This window comes from Physeter macrocephalus, unplaced genomic scaffold (genome assembly GCF_002837175.3).
Source record: "Physeter macrocephalus isolate SW-GA unplaced genomic scaffold, ASM283717v5 random_172, whole genome shotgun sequence".
Lineage (NCBI taxonomy): Eukaryota > Metazoa > Chordata > Mammalia > Artiodactyla > Physeteridae > Physeter > Physeter macrocephalus.
This window is the reverse complement of record NW_021145443.1, coordinates 16,389-35,196: the sequence shown is the minus strand read 5'-3', so window position 1 is coordinate 35,196 and position 18,808 is coordinate 16,389. Positions and strand designations below refer to the sequence as shown.

General features: G+C 55.4%; 1 protein-coding gene across 1 annotated transcript in view; it reads left to right on the top strand.

Moving 5' to 3' along the window:
- Window positions 1-17,380, top strand: part of RBM38 (RNA binding motif protein 38) — a 59,128-nt gene extending 41,748 nt beyond the window's left edge. The window contains exon 5 of the mRNA XM_055082535.1: window positions 16,877-17,380. Within this exon, the coding sequence (XP_054938510.1) occupies window positions 16,877-16,974 (98 nt within the window). The 3' untranslated portion in view covers window positions 16,975-17,380. The remainder of the gene's footprint in view (window positions 1-16,876) is intronic.
- Window positions 17,381-18,808: the final 1,428 nt, after the last annotated feature.

The following is an 18,808-nucleotide window of genomic DNA, read 5'->3' as shown; positions in this document are numbered from 1 at the left end:
GACACGGATGTTCGCGTGTGAACACGCATGACTGTGTTTGAACGTGTAGGGCCCCCATGAGCCGCCACGAGCACAGCTGTGTGATCGTGCACGTATGCTAGAGTGTGGGCGCTCGGACCCCTGGCGTGGGCACGAAGATGTGGTTTCTGCTGATTTCCATTTCCGAAGCCTTTTCATGAGGTCTGGGCATCTCTGGGTGATGGGGCCCCTCTCCTGGGATTGGTTATGGAATTAGGGGCCCAGTGCAAAGTGAAAATGTGCCACGCCTTGTTCAAACAGTATCAAGACTTTCAAGGTGGCAGCAGCACAGCATTAAACCAAGCGTGGGGCCTTTCTGCGCGTGCGGACCCCATGTGACTGCCTCGGCCCTGTCCCCTCCCTCTCCCTGGCAGCGTGAGCGTGTGCGACCTGGGCTGGGCCGTGGTCACGCGATCAGCAGGAAGGGTCTTTAACGTCTGTAAAAGTGACCTCCCAGCCCCCAGTCATGGAAGCAGCCAGGAGCCAGGTCAGGACATGGAGCCCCTGATAAAAGCACTCTCCCAGCTGTTCTCCTTAAGTCCAAGTGAGCTTTGTTCCCTTGGACCAGAGGCCAGCGAGTGTGTGCAGCTCCCGCTTTTAGCCAGCCTGGCGGGACGCTGTGGGTGAGGCTGTCTGCGAACGGGACACCCATCGGGGGGCCGGGATTGGCTCAGCTGGACGGGCAGCAGGGACAGAGCTGGTGAGCCCTGGAGGCAGAGGCCAGGGCCGAGGGGCAGGATGTCCTGAGAGCCCAGAGCCCCTCCCTGGCACGAGAACCGGATGCTGCCATCTGGGGGCTCCTCCAAGGGGCTTGGGGCTGCCCTCACGGCTGCCACTTGACACCGGCCCTAGGGTTACACTCTGCTGGAAAAGTGTGTTTCCCCACCTCTCTGCAAAGTTCTCTGTGATCTCCAGAAACCACCCACCCAGTGCTTGAACGTGCCCACTGGAAACCTCGGGGATTCTGCCCAGAACCTTCCGGGTGCCCCCCTCCTGAGCTCTGAGGTCCCTCGGGGAGGGGACTGGGCTTGGCTTGTTCCCTGGGGTCGCCCAGAGCCTGGCACAGCGCTGCGTGGGAGGGCCGAAGAGCCTTTGCGTGGAGGGGGAGCACAGCAGGCCCCTTTGTAGCCCACGCCATCAGAGCCAGGGGCTGGTGTTCATCAGAATCCCCCTCTGAGGCTGGGGTCACAGCGAACATGCTATCTAGTCCTTTGACATTTTATTTTAATGGAAAGCCTGATGATTCACGTGCATTGGCTTATTTTTTGATGTAGGACAAGGTCTTTTCTGCAAGGGTCTGAGGGGTCTGCTGACAGCTCACGTCTTTCTTGCATAAACCACACGCCTAAATCATCTCCTGCTTTTTGCAGTTTCTCTTTCTTTAAAGTGGAGAGAGAAGGAATATGTTCACAGAGACAACCAACCAGAGAGGTTCTGGGCAGACTTCAGTGCTCTAAAGTAAACTTGTCCTTTCAGTTAATTAATCAACAGAGATTTATTTGGCATGACCGTGCGCTGGAGCCGGCCGCTAGATGCTGAGAAAGCAGAGGAAAAATGAGCTGAGGGAAATTCTGCCTGAGTGCAGCGAAGTTGGTTTTCTGTTTTATAAATGCAGAAACCAAGGCTCAGAGAGGTTGTGTGAGTTACCTAAGGCCACACAGCATGTGCATGGCAGGCTTTGGCCTGCAAGGAAGATGAGTGCAGAAGTTGGCTAGAAGAGCTGGGAAAATGGGGTATCTTTTGGTGGTTAAGATTCGGGCTTTGGTGCCAGTGGAACTGGGTTCACCTTCTGCCTCTGGGACCTTGGGCAGGACCTTTCCCTTCCAAACCTGGGTTCCCTCATCCTCTGAGGGTTGTACTTTGCTACGTGCCAGCTGACCTTTTGGAATCTGTTTCTCACCTGTAAGATGGGGACAGTAAGAGTACCACTTCAGCCACTCAGCAGATATTTACTGAGCACCTACTACGTACCACGCACCATTCTAGGAGGTGGGATGCAGCCGTGAACCAAGCAGCCCCCACAAGTTATTGTGAGAGTTGATGGGGGATGAGGGCTGCGTGCCCGGCCCCGGCTCCCTCTTCAAGCCAGCGTTGGGGCGCATCCGGGCCACAGGGCTGCACGGCAGGTGGACTTTGGCCAAACCGATCCCCAGCTCTGAGATTCCATCATCTGTCCTCAGCCTGCCGGGCCAGGTCAGGAGCCCTAGGGAAGCAGGGAGAGGACTAGGGGCCAGAAGAGGGGAGAAGGACTCGGGAGAGGAGTCGGGGAGTAGGGTTGTCACCATCGTCGCCCTTCTCTGGGGTAGAAACGAGGCGTCAGGCACTTGCTGACGGGCAGGTCTCTCCGTCAGCTCTTCACTGCCCTGTGCTGTGGACCCACAGGGCCACCCAGTGGGGAGGGGGCCCCAGCTGACAGATGAGGAAACTGAGGCCCAGGGGGTGAAGTCACTTGCTTACCATCGCCCAGCTCGAGGTGTGGAGTCGGGGTAGTGTCCCTCTGCAGCCCCATCTTTTAATTATAAGGTATTGAGAGAGGAGAGAGGTGGGGAGAGGATGGGAGAGAGAAAGAGGCTTGACTACGGGAAGACGATGCCCCGCTTCGGGGGGCTTTCTGGACCCCCCTCGCTTGCCCTCCAGCCGTGCCTCTCTGAGGGGCTCAGGCTCAGCCCACCTCTTGGGCAAGCTTTTGGGCCGGGACCCGTGGAAGCTGTTACTCTTCTCTGAAGACGGTGCCCCCTCTTCGGGGTTGGGTTTTCCTTCCCAGCCAGGGACCCGGCATCTCTGGAAGCCTGGGAGGCTATTTTAGAACCTTACAGCTGGTTTTTACCGAGGCTGCTGATACGTACGTGTGGAGACCTTGGGTTCCTTCTGCCAGCACTGAGTTAACTTTGCAAATGAGCGGGGATGGTACTGATCAGAGCGGAGCTTGGCGGGGGCCGTGCAAGGCTGCAGCCAGCGCTCTGTCCCCATCTGGACTCTGGGAGGAAGGGGGTCGCCTACCGGGTCTCCGGGCGACCCCGAGCAAGTCCCTTCCCGTCTCTGGGCCCCAGTCTCCCAACAACGATGACAGGGCAGCCAGGACTGGTTGAGCACGCCTGGCCCGCTCTCGTCTTTCAGGTGGGAAAGCGAGGCTCAGAGAGGGGCCGCTGCCTGCCCAGGTCACCCAGGAGTAGCCAGAAGACGTAGAGTTTGAACGCAGCTCTGGTCTGACTGTAGAGCGCAGCCGCTCCGCTCCTTCACTGCACGGCTCCCAGGCCCGCTTCACCCTCACAGCGAGGAAATGCTCTTATAGTCCCATCTCACGGTGGAGGAAACTGGGGCGCAGAGTGCGGTGACGTCCCCAGGGGTCTGCCCTCCAGTCACTTGTTCCGGGTTTCCTCCTGCTTCGGTTCCCTCCGTCTCCCCTCTCACTCCAAGCGCTGCTTCTTCAGGAGACCTCCTCTGACCCCCAAACTAGACTCCACGCTCCTTTGGGGCGCTTACTATATAGTTTTTCTATTTGCTGCTGTAACCCATCACCACAAACGTAGTGGCCGAAAACGACAGCCTTTATTAGCGCAGTTTGCGTGGGTCAGAAGCGCAGTGGGCCCCACCTGCTCGCTGTTTCGGGGTCTCCCAAGGTGGTGGTAGGCTGCACTCCTTTCTGGAGGCCCCGGGGAGCGCCTGCTCCCCGCTCCCTTGGGTGGCTGGCAGAATTCAGAGGCTTGGCTCACGGCACCCACCTCCAGCAGCCTCCAGGCCAAGTCTTTCTCCTCTGCCGTCTCTCTGATTCTCTCCTTCGATTCTCTGCCACTTTTTCTCTTGAGCTGTGATTGACATATAACATTATATACCTGTATATGTTATCTTCCACTTTTAAGGCTCTTTGTGATTACATTGGACCTGGATAATCCAGGATAATCCTTCATCTCAAGCTCAGCTGTTTATTTTTATTTTTTAATTAATTAGTTTATTTATTTTTGGCTGCGCCTTGCAGCTTGTGGGATCTCAGTTCCCTGACCAGGGATCGAACCTGCGCCCTTGGCAGTGAAAGCGCGGGGTCCTAACCACTGGACCGCCAGGGAATTCCCAAGGTCAGCTATTTAGATAAATAAATCATGGGGATGTAATGTACAGCACGGTGACTATACTTCGTAAAACCATATTGCATATTTAAAAGTTGCTGAGAGGGTAGATTAACTTGAAGTCCTCACCAGCAGAAGAAAATAGGAAAACATTTCGTGACTGTGCACGGGGACGGATGTTAGCTATTGAGGTGATCATTTCTAAAAGTACACAAATATGGAACCCTTATGTTGTACACCTGAAATGAATATGATGTATGTCAATTATACCTCAGTTAAAAATTAACTAATAAAAAATTTAAAAAGATTTTCTCAACGTAACCTGAAATATAAAATGAAATGAGTAGAAATTTAAAAGACTATATTTATTTTATTTATTTGGTTGCACCAGGTCTTGGTTGTGGCAGGTGTGCTCCTTAGTTGTGGCCGGCGGGCTCCTTAGTTGCAGCAGGCAGGCTCCTTAGTTGCGGCATGCGAACTCTCAGTTGCGGCATGCGTGTGGGATCTAGTTCCCTGACCAGGGATCGAACCCAGGCTCTCTGCATTGGGAGCACGCAGAGTTAACCACTGCTCCACCAGGGAAGTCCCTAAAATGAGTAGAAGTTGCTTAAAAAAATCTTTAACTTGTTCCCTTAAAAGTGGGTCATTCTAATTTGCCTAGATGTTTTCATTCATTTTCTAATTTCTCATATATTTCTGTTTCCTGCCTAAGTGACTCCACAGTTTTAAGACCTTCCAGTCTGTGCACGTGAAATTGTCACATATCCCAACTGTACCTAACGTTTAAAATTAAGGGAAAAAATCTAGTATGGTATGTGAAACAAAAAAAGGTCAGCTGTTTAGTAACCTCAATTCCATCTGCAGCCTTCACTGCCCTTTGCCATGTAACCTAACAAATTTACAGAATCTGGGGATCGGGATTGGACAAGGTTGGGGGACCACTATTTTCCTCCCATAGTTACCTTACTGGTCTTTTGCATCACACGCATTTAGCAAATTTGTCATTATATATTCACTTGTGAGAGTCTTTGTTTTCTGTCTCCTTCCCAAGACCATTAGGGGGTTGGAGGTACTGAGTACAAATTCCCTGGACAAACAGCAGAAGCTCCATGTTGTTATATATCAGTAAAGAGGGTTGGACGCTCAGTTTCTCCCCTGCCCCAAACAGGGCTGCTGTGTCCAGTCGCACAAGTTGTGGACTGCACAACTCCAGGGCTCGGCTCACACCTAAAGCTCTGTGATCCTTGCGGTTGGGTGGGGTCCAGCCTTTAGGCCCGTGGGCCATGGCTCTGCCTCTGACCCTGGAGCCTGTGTCCTTAACCCTGGCTGCCTTTGGAGTCATCCAAAGGGCTTTAAATATCCTGATGCCCAGGCCACGCCCCAGACCAGTTGCCTTGGAATCTCTGGAGGGGACCCTGGCATCTGCATTTCCCAGGTGACTCCAAGGTTGGGCTGAGGTGCGAGCTTCCCTCCGGAAGGGTCAGAGAAAGAGTTATGTAACACAGAGGGCGGGAAGCCCACTCAGCTAACTTTGCATAACTGAGGCCCAGCAGCTGCTGGTGACACATGTGCTTTCCTCTCCCACAGGCCCCATTTCCTCACTCTGTGTGGCTGTGGCCTAGCTCTGGGGTTTCCTGGGGCCAATTAGCCGGCCTGCACGGGCAGCTGCCCTCATGGCCTCAGGGATGATTTCGGATCTGCCAACATCTGGCTGTCCGTGGACATGGGCCGCTCTTGTCCATCAGCACTGCTCCATCAAGGGTGGCGATCTCTCTCCTGGATGACCAACTGGCTGCAGAGAGGGGCAGGGAGGCTTGGGGCCGGGCAGAGGGAGAGCAGATTCACTCAGGGAGCCCATGAGGGCTCTTGCTTGGATGTCACTTGAAGGTTGCCAGATCCTAAGTTCCACTTGGCCGCGGTCAAATTGCTGGCCCGGTAGTCGGGAATTATTTCCTCGGAGGGCTCCAAGCACAGCTTCCGAAGTCTGGGCGTCTCACTTTTGGGGCCAGGCGACGAAGTGTACTGGCAGCCAGAGTGAGATAGGGCATCGCGGTCTGCTGGGGTAACGCGCTGTCAACGCTTTGTTTCCAGGACACTTCTGCTCTGCCGGGCGCCTTGGGACCCAGTGGGAGGGGGAAGGAGGGGGTGGACTGAGGGAGCCCGGGGTGGGAGCCAGCAAGAGATGGGACTGTGGGCGGCACATCTCACCATTTCCCAGGAGTACTCGTGGCCCTGCCCCCGCCAGTGGGAGGCTGGGACACATCTCCGGGCCTGGCAGGTGTCTGCCTTTCTCCAGGGTCACCCAGAGCCACACAGCCCCGGACCTGGTGGCCCTCTGCCCTCGGCACTCAGCTCCTTGCTCTCCCCAAAGGCTTGTGTTTCTTTGGCCTGTTGGCCGGGGCCCTGGGCATTTCTGTTTCCTGCTCAGTGAAGTAGGCAGTGCGGGTGGGGAGTCTTCAGGGTCAGTTCAGGGCAGGAAAGTGGAGGACCGGGGCTCCTCCCTGGCAGCCCCCCAAAGGTGAGGCATCACGTGGTACATCTACCCCCTTGACGCTAACACAGCCCCTCCACCCGTGGCCCTGGGGCGTCACCGTGCTAACAGTCTGCTGTGCCCTCTACTCTGGCTTGGCCACGCCCCAGATGGGGCCAGGCAGATGCTGCAGCTTGCCCCAGGAAAGGGTGGAGGTTCTTGATAGAAGACCCCCCTTCTCGGTGGTGCTGCAGATTTGTTTCCATGATAATACCTGGCAAAGCTTGCTGGGCACCTGCTAGGGACCGTTCTCAACCTGGGTACAAATGAGTTCATTTAATCCTCAGAAAGCCTTGGGAGCCAGATAAACTCTTGTACCCATTTTGTAGATAAGAAGACCAAGGCACGGAGAGCTCAGCTGACAGGGCCACACACTCTTGGGAGCAGTGCTAGCGCGGGGGCACAGCCTGAGCGCCTCGGCTCGGGGAAGGAGCCTGATTACCCTGAGTTTGCACGTGCCTTGGGAGGGGCTCTCGGCCCCGCCAGCCGCAGAGGTCACGGGGAGCGCTTCGGCCGCTCAAGGGGAACCGGAAATTTGGAAACCACATTCTTATCTGCTCCCCACAAGAGCTGCAGCTCAGCAGGGCTCCTGAGCAGCGAAAGTTGGCTGGTTCTTCATTCACTTGCTTGCTCGTTCACTCGCTCATTCATTTATTCAACCAATGTCGAGGCAGGCCTTCTCCTGCGCTGGGTTCTCCACCCAGGGCAGCAGCCGTAGGCGGTCAGGCCACGCCCCCTCTCCTGGAGTTCCAGGTCCGAAGGGGAGACTGGTAATAAGTCAGCCAGCACGTGGTGTCCGTGCTGTGGCAGGTGGAAGGGCTAGAAAGACCATTAAAGTGGGTTATTAGAGACTGGAGGCTGATGGGATGGGTGCAACGGGGTGGTCAGGAAGGCCTCCGGGGAGGTGACATTTGAGCAGAGACCTGAACGAAGAGAAGGGGTGAGCCAGGCAGAGGAGAGGTGTGTTAGTCTTCAAAGCTGTGTAACAAAAGTACCACAAACTTAGTGGCTGAAAGAGCACTCAGGGTGTCCGCGGGTCAGGGGTCGGCACGTTTCAGCCGAGCTCTCTGCTCAGAGTCTGACAAGGCTGCAGCCATGGAGTCGGCTGGCCTGAGTTCTCATCTGGAGGCTCATCTCCAAGCTCCCTCAAGTTGTTGGCCAACTCAGAACTGAGATGCCTTTGTCCCACTTGCTGTTGGCTGGGAACAGCTCTCAGCTTTCAAGGGACCTGGGAGCTCCCAGGTCCTTACCATGTGACCTCCTCCTTCGGCCCTCTCACACTTTCAAGCTCTGATTTCAGAAGGTCCGGGTCCCTTTTAAGAGCTCACCTGATGAGACCAGGTCCACCCTAGGTAATCTCCCTTTTGAGAAACTCCAAGTCAACTAGTTAGCAACTTCCTCCTGGGACGGATATTCCATGCCATTCACAGTGCTGACCACGTTCAAGGGCAGGGAATTAGGCTGAGTGCCGGCACCAGGGAGACAGTGCTCTGCCACCCGCAAGGGATGCGGGCTCTTCTGTGTTGCCCGGGGAGACAAGATCACTCTCTGGAAGGACTCCTGGCCAAACTGCCTTAGAAAGAAATGTCAGTGAGAGGCACAGGCTCCATTCCAAAGCCTTCCTTTGGCCAGCTTTGGGAGTTTCTCCAAGTCCTGGATACTGTGTTTGAGAGCCAAGTGTGGAGTCTGCTCCTGTGTGGCTGTATCCTTCACAACAGAGAGAGACGGGATACTGCTCAGGGTTCTCTCTGTCACGAGTGACACAAAACCTGCCTCAACTGACTTAAGAAAAATAATTTTTATGTAACTGAAATGGTCTGGGTCTGGCTTCAGGCACAGCTGGATCCAGGAGATCAAATGCTGTCCTCAGGACTTGATTTCTCTCCATCTCTGGCTCTGTCTTCCTTTCCAGTCAGCTCCTGGCAGCTCAAGATTTACAGCCACCCACCTCCCTTTCCAATAGAAACGCAGATTATTTCTTTCCAACAGTTTCACAGAATTAACTCAGACTGGATTGTTCTGGGGCATGTTCCTATGTGTGAATCAGTCGCTGAGGCCTGGAAGATGGAGTAAGCTGATGAGCCAGGCCTGAGTCACAAGTCCACCCTTGGACCCTGGGAATGGGGTTCCCCTGCCCAAACAATAGGGAATCCAGTGGGGCAGAGGGTCCTGTAAGAAAATTCTAAGTGCTGTTTCCAGAAGATGTGGGAATGCATACCGGGGCATGGGAGGGGGAACAGAGAGTGATGTCAGAGACCATAGCTGTCTCTGCATTTGATGAGACAAAACCAGGGGGAGAGGTGCGAACACCCGTGTCCCACACCAGCCAGGGGCAAGAAGCCAACGGAGGGGAAATTCTAAAGCCACTGCATGCGTGTGTGTGAATCAGTGGGCCCTCCCAGAGGTGGGTGGATGGAGGGAGGAGCTCGGGGGGCAAAGGGGATACAGCCATCCCAGGGGGAGAGGGGGACTTCCTAAGACTGGGAAGGGGAGGGGGCGTGGCCAATTCCCTGCAGTGATGGTCGGGGGGGTAGATAGCAGGATCCCCGGGGGCACTGTCTCCTTGGGGCACCTGGCGAGGCCTGACCCATCTCGGGGGCTCCAGCTCCGGCCCAGCAGAGGCTGCAGATCTGCCTCCTTCAGGTGGCCATGTGGGCTTCGACGATGGGTGCATCAGGGCAACGTATGAGGAGTGAGCAGCCAGCACCTGGAATGTTCCACCTGGGGAGGGACCCTGGCTTTTCATGATACCTGGGACACTGGGGCAGCACAGGCAATCGAATTTGTGAGGCCCAGTGCAAAGTGAAAATGAAGACCTTTGTTTAAAAACTGTTAAGAGTTTCAAGACAGCAGAGTATCAAACCAAGCGCAGGCCCTTCTTAGCACGGGGCTGCGTGTCTCCCTGGCCGCGCCTACGTGTGAAGCTGCCCTGCAGTGGGGGAGGAGCCCAGCTCTTCCCCCCAAAAATCGAGTTTTGGGCTTCCCTGGTGGCGCAGTGGTTGCGCGTCCGCCTGCCGATGCAGGGGACACGGGTTCGCGCCCCGGTCCGGGAGGATCCCACGTGCCGCGGAGCGGCTGGGCCCGTGAGCCGTGGCCGCTGAGCCTGCGCGTCCGGAGCCTGTGCTCCGCAACGGGAGAGGCCGCGACAGTGAGAGGCCCGCGTACCGCCAAAAACAAAAGAAAAATCAAGTTTTATTTGACTTAGAAGAATTGAGTCAAGTGATGCCTCCTGCTTCCACTGCGGCATCCTTCTCCCCCCAGGCACTCCGCCCGGAGTCGCATCCTCTCTGGGCTGCAGTAGGAAGAAAGACGGTCTCTGCTCGCCTGTGCCGGAGGGGAGAGATGCACTCGCTGGGCTCAAAGCCTCACTTCAAAGGTAGAAGAACCTGAATGCGATTCAAATCTGGGTTAAATACTGCTTTTGCCATTGATCAGCTGTGTGACCCCGGAGAGACAGTTCCTCTATGACCCTCAGGCTCCTTCTCTGCAGGATGTAGGCTCTGATAGCGACAGGTTAGTTGAGCCCGCGTGGAGCAGCACTGGGGGTGGCCGCGTCGCTGGGCTCCGAGGTTTCTCCGTCGTCTGTTGGGAGAACTTGTGCAGGGTGTGGGGCATGCTTGCTGGGGGGCGCTGTCCGTCCGCAATCACCCCGGAGTCCGGGACACCCTGAGGACGGGGCCTGGTCTCTGTCTGCGGCCACCCCTGCTGGCACTGCCTCGGGGGTGTGTGAGGGGAGGACTTGCACTCCCACGTTCCTCCTGCTGCTTGGCCTCCCGGCACGCCCCGCCCCGCCCCGCCCCGCCCCAGGACCCTGGCTGCTCTGCAGGCTCACCGATGCCAGAGCCCTTTCGTTTCGTTCTGAGGGGCCCACCTCCTTCGCTCCCTCTGTGCGTCCCCATCCGAAGGCCTCCAGCAGGTCCCGGGCCCTCAGGCAGGAGCACCTCCACCAGTCTGCAGGCTCAAGGTCTGTTCCGGCTGCCAGGGGCCAGAGGCATCCCAGGGCTGTTCTGAGAAGGTCGCCCCTGTGCTCCGTAGTCCCATCAGATGCTGGCTCCATCCTGCAGTGTGCCTGGGGGAGTATGAACTCAAAGCGCCCACCCACTGCCGGCAATGGAGCAGGTGTCCCCTGCGTGTGAGGTGATTCTCTTCCAAGACCACGGGAACCAGAGCAATGCCATTTCTGGCATCATGGCAAATGTCTGGCAGCTGCTGGCTGACGGCCTCTGATTGGCTTATCTCCTGGAGCTGCGTGGTGACACTTTGACTTTTCCCAGAGTCCCCTCCCCTCCTCCCATTGTCCCTCTTGATAATGGTGTGGGCCGCTCTGACCTCTAGATCGATTTGCACTTTGACCACGGGGGAGCTGTTGGGGGAGGTGGGAGCAGGGGTGGCCAGGCTGCTTGGGTAAAGGCGTCTGTTAACAGCGGTCTCCACATTTCACTCTCTGGAGGCCGAGAGACCCCTGAGCAAGGCTGGCTTCAGGAGCGTGTGGCCTGGGTGGTCACACAGGCCCTCGAATCCTAAAGGACCCCATGCTTGGTTTAGCGCTCTGCTGTCACTCTTGGGAAATTCTCAATACTTTTTGAACAAGGGCCCCGAATTTCCTTTTCTCGCTGGGCCCTGCCCTTGGATTATGGGGCTGGTCGGGGCCCTGAGGTTGCCCCCCGCCACCATGGGAAGAGCCCCTGTTTTTCCCAAACATTCTCGAATGTCTGCTTCCTCCTGAGAGCTATCTCACTGATGTGGCCCCGCTGGGGGCGGTTCATTCATTCTTGTTCAGGGGCCCCCTCAGAGCTGCCCCGCTGCGCCCCATTTTTGATCCTCCAGCTTTTTCTTTAATTTTCGACCTTTTTCTGGCCATAGATTCATAGAGTCTGAGCCGGTGCCAGGCTGACCTCTCTTGCTTCAGCAAGTCGCTGAGTCCTCACAAAACCCCCAGGGGATGGAAACAATCGTCAGTCTAGTTTACAGATGGGGAAGTCGAGGCTGGGAGACATGCAACAGGCTGAGACGGCCCTGAATCCAGGCTGCAGAGCCCAGACCCTTAGCAGACGTTTCCTGCCCACAAAGGGCAGAGGTCTCCGCCGCAGAGGTCGGAGGAGAGAAGAGCGTGTCCTGGGTCCACATCCTCCTCCCCTTGGCAATCTCCCTTCCCCAGTGCTTGCTCTGTGCTGGGGACGGTGCAAGGCTTTGAGGTGCTCGGGATCCATGGCTGCATCATTGGGGTGGGGTTGGCCACCCACGGGACCCGTCAGTGGGGGCCACGTGTGGTTAGTACCAGGAGCCAGCCTGGACCTCGCCTGGGCTGGCAGAGTGCCCTCCCTGGGGACATGAGGCACCGGCCGAGCCAGGGTTCCCAGGGCTGGGTTCTAAGGAGCTTTTTAAAGCCATTTCCTGGGCTAGAAAGAGGAGGATGCCAATTAAGTGCCTGGCTGAAGCGTGAGACCCAAACCTCCCGGAGCCCAGTCATGGAGGCTCCTCAAGCTTCTGTCCCGGCCCGGCACGGCATCTGGGGTGAAACGGGCCCAGGAACCTCTCCTTGGTGCCCCTTACGAGGGGAGAAGCTCTGAGCAGACCTCTCAGGACTGTATGTGCCCCCCAGTGTCCCAGGGGTTCCTTACAATCCACGTTCTGGTGGTGCTGGCCCAGGGAGGGAGAGAGAGAAGGAAAGAAAGTGGGAAAGGGAAAAAGAAAGAGAGGTGGAGAGGGAGGGAGAGAGCGTGGAAGGAAGGGAAGGAGGGCGGGAGGGGGGAGGGAGGGGAGGAAGGGGGCATGTACTCTGTGGAAGAGAAGCCCCAGGGGGCGGGGGTGATGCTGTGCGGTGGCGACTGGCACAGGTTTTGCCATCGGAGTCCTAGGACCGAATTCCAGCCCCATCACTGATGGCTGGGACTCAGGGCCTCAGTTTCCTCCTCTTGAGAATGGGCTAATGACAGTTCCTGCTTGGTGGGCTGGGATTAGGAGGCAGAGGGCCTGGTTCCCGGCAGAAGCTCCGACTATGTGGGTTTTACGGTCGTATTTGAAATATGACCAAGTGTGGATCTTTCCAGAGACCCCGCCCTGATTTAGGACTCCTCTGAAAAGATGGGTTTATCATCAGGCATTGGAAGATTCTTTTAAAAGAACTCCTGAAGGTGGGGAAAATCACGTATCATGTTTTAGCTACTGGGGAGTGGGTTTGGGGTAGAAGATTGGAAGGGAAATTTGAATTTTGGGCTTTGTATGCTTTTGTATGTATAAGCTCCCTGGCCCCTTGAGAACTTCAAGGGGTGCCCTTGAACCCTGAAGAAAAGTTGCAAAGCTAGCACAGTGTTTGCATACGTCCCTCACTCAGTTTGAGTTTCCCGTAACACTGTCATTCTACACGACCAGGGTTCTGCACCAACCCTGGTGCGTCATCATTCACCCGATGCTAGACTGGATTTCGAGTCTGCAGTGTGTCCGCGTCAGGATCGCATCCAGGATGTACTTTGCATTTAGCGCTCATGTTTCCTTAGTCCTCTGGTCCGTGACAGTTTCTCCATCGTTCCTCGTTTTTGGTGATCTTGGCCATTTTGGGGAGTAGAGCTTCAGGTGTTTTGTGAGTTGTCCTCCGATCTGGGTCTGCCTGATGTTTTCCTCATGATTAGACCAGCGTTTGGGGCTTCTGGAAGGAAAACCACAGAGGTGAAATACCCTTCCTGTCACATCCTACCACGGGCTACGTGATATCCACATGGCATTGTTTTTACTGGTTAGCCATCCTGGAAAACTAATAATACTACATCCTTCCACCCAAAGTGTGGAGGTGTGTATGTACATCTGTCTCTCGGAGCCGTGGAGGTCTCCACGGCAATGTCATCTCCAGGGGTCACTCTGAGGGAGGGCAACAGGGACCTGTAATGGGCGTGGTCACTGGGGACTTCAACCCCATCTGTCGTATTTTCATTTTTACGAAGCTATTTGCTTTTTCTATGAAATGGTAATTGAACGTGGGAGCAGCCCCAGGAGCTTACTCACTGCATGGAACTAAACACATGCATGTGTACACATACATACATATGTACACACACATAGTTACACAAATACACGCATACACACACACGCACATGTACACACACACACACATACACACAAGTGCAAGCAAACTGGGGAAATCTGAATAAAATGGGTGGCTTGTAGCCACGTCAATATCCAGGTTGTGATGTTACACTATAGTTTTGCAAGGTGTTACCACCAGGGGAAACTCAGTAAAGGTACACAGGATCTCTTTGAATTATTTCTTACCCCTGCATGGGGATCAATTATCTAAAAACTAAAAGCTTAATTTAAAATAAATTCTCCAAATGCTTCTGGGTGTGCCCAGAATTAAATCCAAGCCCCTCCGTGCTCCGGCCCCGCCCACCCCAGCACACACCTGAGTTCCCACCTGTGGTCCACACACCCCTTTCCCCCGGGCTGTTTCAGGCCCTCCTACCTCGGTGTCCTCCCACCTCAAGGCCTTTGCACGTGCGGTTCCTATGCCTGGATGGCTCCCCCGTCCGCAGGTCCACTTCTCCCGGGTCCGTCCTAGTTGTCCTTAAAGTTTCATTGCAAGTGTCACTTCCTCTGGGAAGGGTCTGCCTCCCAACGGCATCTGTCAGCTCCGCCTGCCCCACCCTGCAGCAGCCCGCGCCTCTCCTTCAACGCTCCCATGGCGTGATTGTGTGGTTGTGTGATTATCGGTTTACTGTCCACCTTCCCTCTAGACGGTGAGGTCATGCGGGCCCCAGGGCTAAGCAGGCCCTCAGCAACTTCTTGCGGACGAATGAATGGATGAACGAACGAATGAAAATAGCCTTTGCTCCTCAGTTAGTCTGAAACAGGGCCAGAATTTTAATCCTGGTAGTGGAGACGCCAAACTTTCCACCGGAATAAAACTTGTGTTTTCCTTCGGGCCGCTTCTGGTGCGCCCTACCTTGGATGATGTGTCTGTTTGTTCTGGGGAGGTTAGGGGCTCGTGGGAAGGAATTTTGAAGGACTTTGTCTCCCACGGGGCTCTGGAAAGCCAGCAAGGCATTAAGAAATATCTTTCATCAAACTTTAATTCAGCCCTGAGAGCGGATTTAATCTCTGCAAGATAAGCTTATTCCAGGAGTGCAAACAGATGCCGTCTGTGGAGCGCCTGCCTCAACTCTGCTCCAAGAAGCAGGCCTGGATCTGCTCGGACACAGGGTCAGCCCAGGAGTGTGAGGAAAAAGGCTTCAGGCGTGGATTTTCTCTTGGAAGTCTCTCAACCAAAGTTTTGGGAGGTGTTTGAGGATGTCCTTTTGAGACCAGGCTCAAGGCAGGATGAAATGCCCCCCGGGGGTCAGCCAACCTCACCTGGGCTCAGAGGCTGTCACTCGGATTCTCTGGCTTCCGGTCATCCTCCCTCAAGGCACCCCAGCCTCGGTCTCCCCATCTGTAAAATGACCAGATGCTCGGCTTTCAAACTTGTATGCGTGTAGGTGTGCGACATTTTCCTCCCACATAAAACGTCTCAAAAGGGTAGTGAAGGTGCCATTGCCAGCTCCCTCCCTCCCCGCCCCCCCTTACTCGGTGATGAAGGAAACCCCAGGCAATGACTTCAACCGACACAGCTGCAGCTTCACAGCCAACTCACTGTTTTCTCCGAAGCTCATGTTTTCATATACAAAACAGCACCTGCAAACGAGACTGTGCTCGGGAAGCCCTCCCTTGCCCGCTGAGCGTCTGGCACACGGGAAGGGCTTAGTAGCGGGGTGGGGGTGGCCCCCAAAAGCTATGTACGTCTGGAGCCTGTGAATGTGACCTTATTGGGAAGAGGATCTTTGCAGATGTAATTAAGTTAAGGATCTCAAAATGAAGTCATCCTAGATCAGGGTGGACCCCAAGTCCAATGATGAGTGTCCTTAGGAGAGAAGAGGAGCGGACACACAGGGAGAAGCCATGTGACGATGGAGACAGAGACCGGAGTGAGGCAGCCACAAGCCCAGGACCCCTGGGGCCACCAGAGAGGCCAGGAGAGGACCCTCCCCCAGAGCCTGCAGAGGGACAGAGGCTCTGCCAACAGCGTGACTTTGGACTCTGGCCTCCAGAACTGTGAGGGAATAAATTTCTGTTGTTTTAAGCCAGCGGTTCGTGCTGCATTGTTGCCTCAGACACAGGAAAATGAATACAGATGCTGTAAATGGCTGCGATGACAATTGATCTTCTACCTTGTCGTCCAGCCAGAGCTCACATCCCCGTCTCAGTTTAGGTTGCGTGCGGATTCCCTGCGCTGCGGGGAACATCGTGCATTTATGGGTGTCCCCCTCCCCACGCCTTCCCGGGCTGATCCCTGGGGGGTGTATGGCCCACCTCTGTACCTCTCTTGCTACAAGATTTTTAGGAAACTTCTCTGACATCCTGCAGTCTGACTTGGCCAATTTCCTTGCTGAAATCAGACCTCAGCACAACACTGAACCCCCAGCAGCCTGACTTCCCGGAGGCTGCACCTCCCTAACAGGCCCAGGTGGGTGTGCACGGGGAGAAGGCTCAGTTGTGTTGTCCCGGGGAAGCAATTTCTTCCAATTCCAAGAAACCCTAAGTCCCGGGGACTTCCCTAAGGACAGCCTCCAACTCTCACAGGCTGAGGAACTGGAGGGTGCAGGAGAATATTTAGCATCTTTTGAGGGGATATGGATAAAAGTGAATCATCAGGGGAGAGGCCAGTGGGGTAGAAGGCACTTGTTCTGGAGCAGGACGGAGCTGGCCGTGAATCTCTCTCCACCTTTATTAGCTGTTGACCAAAGAGCGAGTTACACCACCTCTCTGAGCCTTACTCTATTCAGCTGCAAAAGGGCATAATAATGGTGCTGACGGCACAGATCAAGGAGATAAGGGAACACCCTGGACCGGTGCCCCCGGAGTTGTGCAACCCAGTTCTGTGGACGCAGAGGGAAGGCATCCCAAGACGGTGCATCTTAAGACGTGCCAGCCCTGTGTGACTTAAGGGGATGGCCCCTGGGGCCACCTCTGGGGAAGTTTGGAGGATAATCACCCAGACCAGGCCCCCAGCAGGAACCTGCTGCTTCCAATCCAGAGAACAACTTGTCAGGCCTGTCTCCACCCCACATGGGGTCCCCGCGGTTCTTGAAACTCAGCCTGTCTGAAGCTGAAATTTCCGAGGTTGGCCACCACTGGCTCCTTGTCTCCTGGTGCCCGTTGCCAAATCCTCTGCTACGTATTTTCAGTTTGGTTTCCTGCATCTTGGCCACCCTGGTCTGTATCTCCCTCCCTCCAGGCCTGGACCATCAGAAGCACGTGTTCTCACCTCTGAAACGGCACGTGGTGTTCGTGGCAAAGGAGACTGTGCTGGGAAAGTCCTTCCCTACTTGCTGAGGCTCTGGCACGTGGGCCCGTTGCTGCCGGCCTGGTGACTGCTCTCCACCGTGATCTGCGCCGGCCTGGGACTTCCCCTCCCTCCTGGTCACAGAGAGAAGGACCTCTGTTGCCGATGTGTGGACATGCTGAGCTCTGGCTGCCCCCCTGCACGTGGCTGTCTGCGTCCCGCCCGCTGGGAGGACTCCTTCCCCTAAGCCTTGCCCTCTGAGGGCTCCTTCACCCGAATGTCTTTCTGGATCGTCTGAGCCCTTCTGTATTCCTTCAGACCCGTTTCGATAGTCACCCGCGATGACCCAGCTCAGCCCCACGAAGGTTTCCCTGGATTTTCTCGGCCTCCATGCCATGGATGTGAACTTGACCTTGCTTTCTAGCTGATAATAATGAGTATTTTTCAGCTTTCTGAAAAGCTTCGGCCTATATTATCTCATTTAACTCCTGCACCATCCCTGCCAGTTTGGGCGGTGTGAGCCTCACTGGCCCCATTTCACAGGGAGGAAACTGAGGCCCCAGAGCTCAGGCTGCTGCCCAAAGCCACACAGCCAGCAGGGGGCAGAAGTGGGGTGTAGACATAGACCCAGGGCAATGTCACATCTGAGCCCCTGTTGGTTCCATCCGGGGGCACAGAGCCCTCGTGGAACCCTTCCAGCAGGGCTGGGGCTAGGGTGAGGCGAGTGAGGCGTGGCCCTGCTCACAGAAAACGCTGTCATCAAGATAAATACGGTGCCAAACTAAAAAATATCAAAATCAATGCCAAAAAACATCCATGATGTACAAAATATGAAAATGTTTAACACAGACAGACTGCAGCCCTGTGCTGGCACCATCCTACCTCATTCGCCTCACCCTAAACCCGGCCCTGGCGCCAATAAACATGACTTACACAAACAGATGGCGGCCTGGGGGCTGGAGTTGACCAGTTTGAATTTTCGAACTGAAGACTTCATGTATGTGCTACCTCTGACAGCCACCTTATTTTTATTTTTATTTTTATTTTTATTTTTTTGTGGTATGCGGGCCTCCCTCTGCTGTGGCCTCTCCCGTTGCGGAGCACAGGCTCCAGACGCGCAGGCCCAGCGGCCACGGCTCACGGGCCCAGCCGCTCCGCGGCACGCGGGATCCTCCCAGACCGGGGCGCGAACCCGGTTCCCCTGCATCGGCAGGCGGACGCGCAACCACTGCGCCACCAGGGAAGCCCTGCCACCTTATTTTTATTAGGTAAACTTTCCAGCATGCGGAAAAGGTGAAAAAAGGTAGTACAGCAGATCCTGTGGCGTGTGTCCTTTTCATCTCCGCTCTGGACCATAAGCACCTCAAGGCCACGGGCAGCCCCGGAGGCCGTCGAGCGCAAGGGTCCGTGCACTTCATACAAGGGCCGCATCTCGGGCCCACCCCAGACAGGCTGCATCAGATCCGCAGCCAGCAAGCCTCCCGGGGCAACCCTGGGCACAGTCAGCCTTTGTGGTCAGACACACCAGAGTTCAAATCCTCGTCCTGGCACTTTTTGGCTCTTCAGTTTGACCGTGGTCATCAAGTGCTGGGGGTTCTGCTAAGTCCTTCGCAGATATCATCTCATTAGTCTTCATAATAACTCAGAGGCTTTTTCAACCAGTGATTTTTGTCCCCCAGAAGACACTTGGTGATGTCTGGAGACATTTTGCTTGTCACCGCCGGGAGGGGCTGCTACTGGCATCCTGTGAGTAGAGGCCAGGGATGCTGCAAAGGCCCCCCACTACAGGACAGCCCCACAGCACAGAATGATCCAGCCCAAACGGCCTGGTGCCGAGGCTGAGAAACCCTGCCTGGTGAGCCAGTGACTATTGTTATCTCTGTT